Below are 9,380 nucleotides of genomic sequence, written 5' to 3'. Positions count from 1 at the left end.
CTGGACACCACAAGGTGACAAAAATTTGGTGTTGCCGTAGTTGCTCTCCCAGATTTTGAGCAGGATACACGTTTCTTTTCTTCCCCACGCTCTCCAGATGTGTGCAGATGCTGCGGGATAGTGGAAGGTCACAATGTGCCCATCACCAACCGCTGGCCAGCACAACACAGCAGCAGCTCCAGAGGTCAAGTGCATTTGCACTTGCACAAGTAAGTGCAACTCACCCAGCCGACCCATTTTCAGTATTAAGATGAAAAAGGATGAGACGGGTGTTGTGCCAACCTGCTCATTTAGTCTGAAGCAAATTAGGAAGAAATACCATCTGCTCCATGGGTGATGAAACTGTCACTGAGAACAGTCAGGGGCAGATTGGGGAGGAAGAACCGTAAATTCCTCCTTTAGCATAAGCAAGTCCATAAGCAAGCCTGTTCACACCAGCAGATAAAGCTGTCCTGACAGAACCAGGTAATTTAGGTCACGCGTGACAAAATGAGGGGTTGGTCCTCTCCCCACTACTGGATACCAACGTGATTCATTGTGAGGACTGAGATCGTTACTTACCAAAAAAAAAGGCCGGAATTCATTTGTTCTAAGAACCCCAACATGCTAATAGGCCAATAGGGAAATTTTCTGAGCACTTTTAATAACCTGAATGATACCTTCAAGCCATATGTCAGATCGCACACTTTACGAAGTACCTTATCATCCGTTCAGTTGGGTTTGGGAACGTTACTATATAAAAACTTCATGAATAGCCAGTCCATAAAATTTGTCTCATGCTATTTTAACAGGTCCAACTTGAAAGACCTTGAATACGCCATAAAATATTAAAATGTATTTCCAAAGTTCTTATTGCTTCTCTAAATGCTGAGAAGCCCCATGCACACAGGTGTGAAGAGCAAAGTTCTAGTTATGAGCTGTCATCACTCTAGTATTATTATAAAAGTACTGTTGGCATTTCGAAGGAACACTTTATCAGCAAGAGTAAATTTACAAATGCACTGTGGGGCACGAAATAAGGAAGCTCACTAAAACACAGCAGAAAACCTCAGCAGGAAGTAGAGAAGGAGAAAAGCTGCTATTGCCACAGTTTGTGCAAACTCCTGCAAACTTTTAACGGCCAGAAATGCAATAAGGACACAATATCGCTTATCTGATCTACGAACTTGAAATGATTTTGACTTTTTTTTGTAAGCTGTCTCTTTTTATAGAGAGGTGTGTTAGGAAGCTTTGTGGTGTAAACCATTTCTGCTGCTATTGCACTGGAATCTGGAATTCACACCTATAGGAAAAATACCCATGGCATGGATTCTGAGTGGTTCCGACAGATGGAATCGACCGCAGGGACTCCTTTGAGTCCTCTGTGCAATAAATGTGACGTAAAGCTGACATCCAAGTCTTGAGCAGGACTCAAATACTGCAGGTGGGCTTGTAAAGTCCTTTTGTACTAGAGATTTATAGCTGAGGGACAACACCAGAATGCCAGCCAGGTCAGGAATTACCAATCAAGAATTTCAAAACGCAAGTGATATCTCAGAAATACTGCATGCCGAATAAAGCTGAACTTTCCAACCAAATGATTCTATGATTCATTACAGATGTCAGTCTCAAGCTGTTTTCACAACTGACAAAAGTTCACAGCACATGTGAAGACGTTACCTGCTTTAGGAATAAGTAGTTCATTATACCACTTCTGGATCCAAAGAAAATTAGCAATCAATTTAAAACATTTTAATTTCACCAGGTGATACTTTGTTCCATTCATCAGATGAGGGCTTTTTTCTTGTCCTGCTTTAGTTTCCCTTTCCACAATGTTCTCTTACATGATAAGTTGAAACACAAAATGAGAAACCCAGGCTCCATGATTTTAATATTTAAATTAAATGTATCTACCTTCAGGCCTTTTATCAAAGGAACTGGATCCAAGGTTAACAAAAAGCACTGGAGATCTCAGAAAGAAAGATCTGGGGTACAGACTTGGTACAAAACCCAGCACAAGTTTTCTCTATGGGAACAACAGAAATGAAAAAGTCAATTAATCAGATGCATTTTCTAAAACATCAGGATAATGTCTGCAGATAAACATCAAATGCCACAGGGCAGCCCTCTGCAGCTGTGTTTAGGGAAAAGGAATTCTCATCCCAGAAATAAGCAAATGCCCGTAAAACAAGGAAATGTCATAATTAAAAAGTCTCCTTGAGTTTGTCAGTGACTTAATTTCACAGGCTTTTGGCAATTCCTGTGTCAAATGTAAGGCCTCAGTCCCTCAGGTAACACATTCATGTAATCATTTATCAAAACACTATTAGGATAAGATCTTCAAATTTACTTTTAGAATTGGTTTACCTTTATTTCCACAAGCCAATCAGTCACACCCACGCACACACAAACACAGATTTTGACTCACACGTCTCCCTGCAGTGACTGGACACCAGAGCGAGTTGGTCTGTCCAATTTCCACAGCAGTCTCTGTGGATTAATCACAACTACCGTCTTTCCAACCATCTCGCCAGCGCTCGTCCACACGAGAGCAGTCAAATTCCGATTTCCCCAGTTTCCTGTTCACTTCATTGTGAAGAAGACACAACCACTGGGAGAAGTTATTTCTGTTGCTTGTATCAGGCTGGTTTGTACGCAATCTGCAAACGGGGAAGAGGAAAGAAGTGTCACCTCTTTACAGCGACCAACTTCAGCTCCCAAAGCAGACACACAGCGCACCGACAGCCAGTCGCCTTTTCTGTTCTTGCAAGATGAGTCCCAAAGAGACCCGAGAAGAGAGGACACAGAGATCAGTCATTATCAGAGGCCAAACCTTCACTTTAAAATACCGATGACTGCCAAGAGTTTGTTTCATTCAGTGCCCCGTCTTACAAATGGAAAAGATGCAAGAGTCACAGCTTGTCTATGATAAAAAGCAAGAAATAATTGAGTCCAACAAAACACTGAATTGAAAAAAACAAAACACAATAATAAATGAAAAATACTGAGCAGCTGTTTCACCATGTGATGCCTGTGAAGTCAATAATTAGGCTTTCGAGAAACAAGTTGACAGTAACAGGAGTAGAAAACTTTATCAAACATCACAGCCCATTTCAGCCTTTGCCTCCACTGCTGAGACTGCCAATAAAAGGCACTTTCTGGAGTAGAACCTTTGCTTCCTGAAAGCCAAATTATTTCAAGTCCTAGTCTAATTCCACAACTGAACGCTAGTCCAGTTTGAACCAGAAAATCCTGAAATTGCCTCAGGGAGGCCTTGGAGGCAGCATATAACCCAACAGCATGAGCAAGGGAATTTGTTTTCTGTGCAAGTGTATCTGATTGATGCAACAATAGAAGAAACCAGTTCAGTAGTGACAAACCCCAAGGGCAGGAGGAGCTGCCGATACATAAATGCTCCAGCCCAGCATTTCAGGACACAAAAAAAAACCCCACTGAAGCAACTCACCGCTCCCTCAGGTCCTCGGCGCAGTGCTCACAGGGGTAGAACTTGGAGAAGAGGTGGATGAAGTCGCGCATGTCGCGCTGCTGGGCTCGGCTGGGCTGCTCGGGGTAGTAGGCGGCCATGGTGTGCAGGAAGGCCCAGGTGCTGCGGCCCAGCTGCTCACTGTCCAGGGGACAGTCCGGTGGCGGCTCCTTCTCCTCCACGACCGCCGGGTCCTGGAGCAGGAGAGATGGTTGTGAGGGGGTGACGGTGCTTGGTGGGGAAACAGCCCCTTAGTGGTTGAGGGGGATGAGATGGGGGGACAAGAGCAGAGCCCCCCTTTGCACCCCGGGTGCTGCTGTAAAAGGCAACTAAAAGCATTTCTACGCATAGATGAGGTTCTTAGGGACATGGTTTAGTGAAACTGTTAAGCTAACGGTTGAACTTGATGATCTTGAGGGTGTTTCTAAACGAAATGATTCTATGATTCCAAGATGGAGGCCGCTTCCCGCTCCCACAGCAAAGAGCCACTGCCCCCGGGCCCGTTACACCCTGAGGAGGGGACACAGCCCCACCACACTGCGGGAGGGACCATGGAGACCCATCTCCCAGCTCTGCGGGGGCTGGGGAGAACGACAGCCCCCGAGGTGACAGCCCCAAAGCAACGCCGCCGCCTCACCCCGCCGCCCGGGGCCGCCCGCTTCCTCTGCTCGCGGAGCCAGCTCTTGAAATCTGTGCAGGCTCGGCACGGCTTCTTGGACGGCTCCTCCGCCCCGGAGCCCGCGGCGCCGTGCGGGGCGGCGAAAGGGAAAGAGAAAGGGCCGCTCTCGGTGCCCGGGAACGGCGAAGCGCCACGGCCCGGCCGGCCCTCGCTGGGCGCCGCCATCTTGGCGCCGCGGTGCACGCCGGGCCGCGGCGGCCGCGGCGGGAGGCGCCGCTTGAACCGCCCGGTTCCCTCGGGCGGGGCCGGGGGGTCGGTCACGGCGGGGGCGGGAGGGACACGCTGGACGGGGCTTCTCCGGGTCTGGGTGAGGAGGCTGGTCCCGCGCGTTCGCCGTTAAACACCATAATCACAGCGTGACAGCCTGGTTGGGGCTGAAGGCACCCCGGGGATCCCCCAGCCCAAGCCCTGCTCACGCAGGGTCACCGGAGCACATCACACAGGTCGGTCCAGGCGGTTTGAATGTCTCAGAGAAGGAGACTCCACACCCACTCTGGGCAGCCTGGGCCAGGCTCTGGCACCCCACAGCAAAGAAGTTTCTCCTCATGTTCAGATGGACTCTTCTGTGTTTCAGCCTGTGCCCGTTGCCCCTCACCCTGTCCCACTGAACAGAGTCTGGTCTGCCCTCTGACACCCACCCTGGAGATATTTATAATATAAATAAGATCCCTCAGCTTCTCCAGCTGAACAGTCCCAGCTCTCTCAATCTCTTCTCATAATAAAGATGCTCCAAAGTGTGTGTTTATGGTGGTTTTTTTTGCAAATAGAGAAGCAGCCTCTGCGTTTGAATCTTGTGCACGTTTTCCTTCACACACCACAGTGACACGAGCCTCCCAACAGCATTTGTTCACCTCACACCTATATAAATATATATATATATATAGTGTATGGGGCAGATCTCGTGGCCCGGTGCATCCCTATAACGTGCCAGCGGTGGCGGAGCTCACCTCAGTGTTACCTCCAGCCCAGCGTGATTTAAAGAGCAAACAAACGAGCAACTCGATTCCAACTCACGCACCTGCAGCAGAACATGCCCATATCAAACTTTATGTGTTTTGACACCTGTCACACGCCTGTAAAACCCTAATTGAGGAAGGGTTGGCTGACCCCTTCCCCAGGGCACCGGTGTGTGTTGCACTGGGGCAGGGATGGTGAAGGAGCGAGTCCAGAGCTGGGAGGTGAAGGAGACCCCAGATCTTGCCCCAACTCTTTGCTCTCACACGGACATTCTGCAGCTTTATGTTCCCTCCTGGTTGGCCACAGCCTTGCAAGCACCTGAGGACACTGACCCAGCTCCCAGGCGATGCTCCAGTGTAGCATCGGCTCCACAGCCGGGTCTCCCACCCCATGGAAAGGTTGAATTGCTGCAGCTTGGCACTGTGCTGACAGTGCAAAAAAAGCATTTGACTAATTTGGGTGCGACTGCCTGGAATGTGTTCTGCTGCTGACGGGGGTTCAGAGGATGAAATGTTGGAGGGCAACATAGCCTTGCACTTCTCCTTCTTTTTGCCTTGACGTGAGAGGTTTCGAGGCCACAGGATAAGTCACCCACGGTGCACAGTGCACTCAGGAATGTGAATTTTGTATCCACTTCCACTTTTCACCTCTTCATGCCAAGTGAAAAATATGATTATTTTGTTTAATGCAAACAAATGTATGGCCGGGGTGGAGGTGCACCAAAATATCATTGTAAGAAATCCCGTATTGTGGCTGGGAGGGGGTTCTGCCTCCCCTCCCTTCTCCTCTTCCCCTTCACGCAGTAGCAGTCCTGTTCATGTCCCTTGGGGAGGTTTTGGCCTGGGACACTTCTCCTTGGCTCCTACTCCACACCTGGTTCTTTCCAGGTGGTTTGAAATGCATCTTGAGTCTTTTGCCTGATGTTAAGTGCTGTCATGCCACCAGTTCCACAAAGGCACAATTGCTAGGAAAGTTGCTGGCAAAATAGTGCTCATTTTCAGCTGTTATCACCTTATATATTTAACACAGCGTGGTGTAAAATGTTTAGTAGGTAATGCATCGTTTTAGAGAAATGCGTCAAAGACTTGCCTTCCAAAAGATTTCAAATCTTTACATGGAAATGGTTCGTCTGTTTCCTGGTCTATGTAGCTCTGAGCTGCTGATCTGAATCTCCAACTCTGGACCTCCTGTTTACCAGTGCCTCATATTTTTTTTATTTGCAATTTCATGGGAACTTTTATTTGCTAATATGCGTGAGGGAGAAGAGAAATCAGTAACTTCTAGGAACTGCTGAAATGGCTTTGTTTAAAGTTATAGACAACTATATATTTGTTTAAGGTTATAGACAACTGTATGTCTAAATTTCACACAGGAGGATTAAGTAGGGGAAAAGACATTATTTACATTTGTTTTCCTTACCCACCAATAAATATTTAAATGACATTGATGATCTCACTCTTCTTTTTAATTCAGGAAAAAAAGGTTTGCTGGTATCTGGAAGAGAGACCCGGGGAATTTCCTCAAGTGTTTTATTGCTGAGCCTTCAAGCAATTAAATAGTTGCAGAGATGTTTCTAAGTCAAAGCAATCTCCTTGTTTGGCTGTTAAGAGTCTGCTTCCTCATTAGTGGTTTCGTTTATTGAGTTAGTTAAAATATAAGCATGTTTTATGTTTATTTAAAATAAAAAAGTTCATAACCCTGCCCCTTTCCTTGTTGGCTGTAAGGGCAGAACTGGGTCTTTGGGAAAATCAGCTCCCAGTTTTCTCTGCTTGCCCCCACCGCCAGCATCATATTGTTTCAAAGCAGGTGAAGGGAAAAAAATGGAGAGGTACTCAGATTCGAATCAGAGCAAGGAAATCCACTTTCCTGTCTCTAATTGAATCCAAGTGCAGAGCCTAATGAATTCCATCCAAAGTCAGGAGCGTGGTGCAGCAGCTGGGGTCAGTTTTGTGTCTCTCAGGACAAGAAAGCCCTTAAGGTGCTGGAGCGAGTTGAGAGAAGGGAACGGAGCTGGGGAAGGGGCTGGAGCACAAGTGTGATGGGAGCGGCTGAGGGACCTGGGGGGTTCAGCTGGAGAACAGGAGCTGAGGGGAGACCTTCTGATCTCTGAACTGCCTGAAAGGAGCTTGGAGCCAGGGGGGTCGGGCTCTGCTCCCCAGGAACAAGCGCCAGGACCAGAGGAAACGGCCTCAAATTGCGCCAGGGGAGGCTGAGGTTGGATCTTGGGAACAGTTTCTTCCCCAAAGGGCTGTCGGGCGTTGGAACAGGCTGCCCAGGGCAGTGGTGGAGTCACCATCCCTGGAGGGGTTGAACACATGTGGAGATGAGGTTCTTAGGGACATGGGGTAGTGCCAGGGGTGGGCTAACAGTTGGACTCTGTGATATTGAAGGTCTTTTCCAATCAAAATTATTCTGTGATTCCTGCTCTCTCTCAGACAGCCTTTCTGTCAGGTCCTGCAGGAGCGGGTGGGTGGCCCGCAGAGGGTCCCATGGGTGCTGGTGTCCAACCACGTGTCCCTCACCGGCACCGTGTGACACTGGAGTGTCCCTAAGAGTGGCTGCTCCCGGGGCAGGGACTAAAGCTCAGCTCCATCCCGTCCTGCCCAGCTGGGGCTGCCAACAAAACACCAAATTTTCAGTTATTTATGTCTGCGAGACCCACCTCGCTACATCTACTGGCTGGGTGCCTCTTCATAACAGCCACTTAATCCGTGACTGGAACAGGGTAATAACGTGCAGGACGGCGATGACAGGAATAACCAGGAAGCGTTAGTAAAACTTGCACTTGCGAAAACGAGGACGTGTTTGCCTTTCTGAGAGGAAGAACTGCTGTTTGGTGTTCTGCTCTTATCTCCAGCACTTGCTAAATGAGAGCTCTTGAACTGGTGGCTGAGAGCGGGTGCACAAGGGGGGAAGAAGAAACGGGCTGGCGACGGGAGATGCCTTGTGTTTGAGGCCAGATGTGCATCCTCTTGCTCGCTCTGTGGTGCCAGGGTGGCAGCTGGGGACAGGCACCCCCACGGGGACAGACACCCCCATGGGGACAGACACCCTGCTGGGCACAGACACTCCCCTGGTCCTTTGGGCACTGTGGCCAGAAAGTTGAGTCAGTTTGGGCAAAATGCACAACGCAGAGTGGGCTTTCAGTGAGAACTAAAGCCTGGGCTTAAATGCAGCTCCTGAGAAAAGGAGGGGAGACCCCAAGGAGGGGAGACCCCAGAGAGGGGAGACTCCAAGGACAGGAGATCCAAAGGAGAGGACAGCCCAAGTAGAGGAGACCCCAGTGAGGGGTGACCCCAAAGAAAAGAGGCCCCAAGGAGGCTTCACACAGCTCCTTTCCCAGCAGTGAGACCCCAGGTTACAGCAGGATGCATATTTGTGTACGAATAGAATTATATCTACAGAAAGGCTGCTCATTTTCCAAGATAATTGGCTTGACTAGCAGAGAGCGGACACAACTCTTGCTGCAACCTGCACAGCCACTTTGTAGGACGCAACAGGATTGTGTGGAAATGCAAGAACCGACAGGGCCAGCGAGCTGCCCACTGGCACATGTTGCTCTCCATTCCTGCAATAAACATTTAGATTTTCACTAGAGAACAAGGAATCCTATTTTAAAATCTTTTTGCTTCATTTGGGAACCTTGACGTCATTGACTTTTCATTAACGTATTTAAAGTTCTTTGGAACCTCTCAGGATTCCTACCTTGTTTTTTGTGGTGGTTTTATAGATAGTTCCATTTGAATATAAGTTTTTCCCTGTCCTGGGGAATAAACCAACAGGAAGCTGATTTGTGTCTATGTGTAAGGGTATGAGTCTAAAGTCCAACCAGTTACAAAGCATCAGGAATTAGTCGTACAGTTCTTTGTGAAATTACAGTCAACTAGGAAATAGCAGCAGAAAAACAATAATGCTTATTTCCAGGTATGTGAATCATATTGAACAGTTTTGTTTGTATACAAGAAACACATCACCTGCAAAATTTCCCAAGGCTTGAATTTATCTCCCAATTCTCTACCAGTGACTGGGTGAGAGGTTGAGTTCGGTTTGGATCTGTTTAAAACAGCCTGAGCTGTAAGATTTTGCACAGACTATACCAAGATTTTGCTTTGCTCAGATCTGAGGATCAATACCCAGAGCCTGCAGTAGGTTATTTAAAAGTTTGTGCTGGTTTTGTGTGTGGATCCTCTTGCTGATTAAAACAAGAATTTTGAAGTAGCAGTGTATTTATTTGCAACGGCAAGGAGAGGGAGAAAACCAAATTATCTCCTGCAGGTTGGT

General features: G+C 47.9%; 1 protein-coding gene across 1 annotated transcript; it reads right to left on the bottom strand.

Moving 5' to 3' along the window:
* Window positions 1-2,311: 2,311 nt before the first annotated feature.
* Window positions 2,312-4,334, bottom strand: GFER (growth factor, augmenter of liver regeneration). The gene is made up of 3 exons (XM_082064328.1): window positions 4,101-4,334; window positions 3,446-3,657; window positions 2,312-2,639 (listed from the first exon to the last, which is right to left on the bottom strand). The coding sequence occupies exons 1-3, from the start codon at window positions 4,305-4,307 to the stop codon at window positions 2,477-2,479; spliced, it is 582 nt and encodes a 193-aa protein (XP_081920454.1). The 5' UTR covers window positions 4,308-4,334; the 3' UTR covers window positions 2,312-2,476.
* Window positions 4,335-9,380: the final 5,046 nt, after the last annotated feature.

The sequence above is a fragment of the Streptopelia decaocto genome (genome assembly GCF_964273445.1).
Source record: "Streptopelia decaocto genome assembly, chromosome: 13".
Lineage (NCBI taxonomy): Eukaryota > Metazoa > Chordata > Aves > Columbiformes > Columbidae > Streptopelia > Streptopelia decaocto.
The sequence above is the reverse complement of the archived record's forward strand: the minus strand, read 5'-3'. Positions and strand labels throughout refer to the sequence as shown.

Bases quoted from the DNA above. Each gene is read 5' to 3' on its own strand.
- GFER (XM_082064328.1), bottom strand. From the start codon at position 4,307: ATGGCGGCGCCCAGCGAGGGCCGGCCGGGCCGTGGCGCTTCGCCGTTC. The intron at 3,658-4,100 runs GTGAGGCGGCGG...CTCCTGCTCCAG, and splicing joins GGGCGGCCCCGGGCGGCGGG to GACCCGGCGGTCGTGGAGGA. The intron at 2,640-3,445 runs GTGAGTTGCTTC...CCCCGTTTGCAG, and splicing joins GCCGAGGACCTGAGGGAGCG to ATTGCGTACAAACCAGCCTG.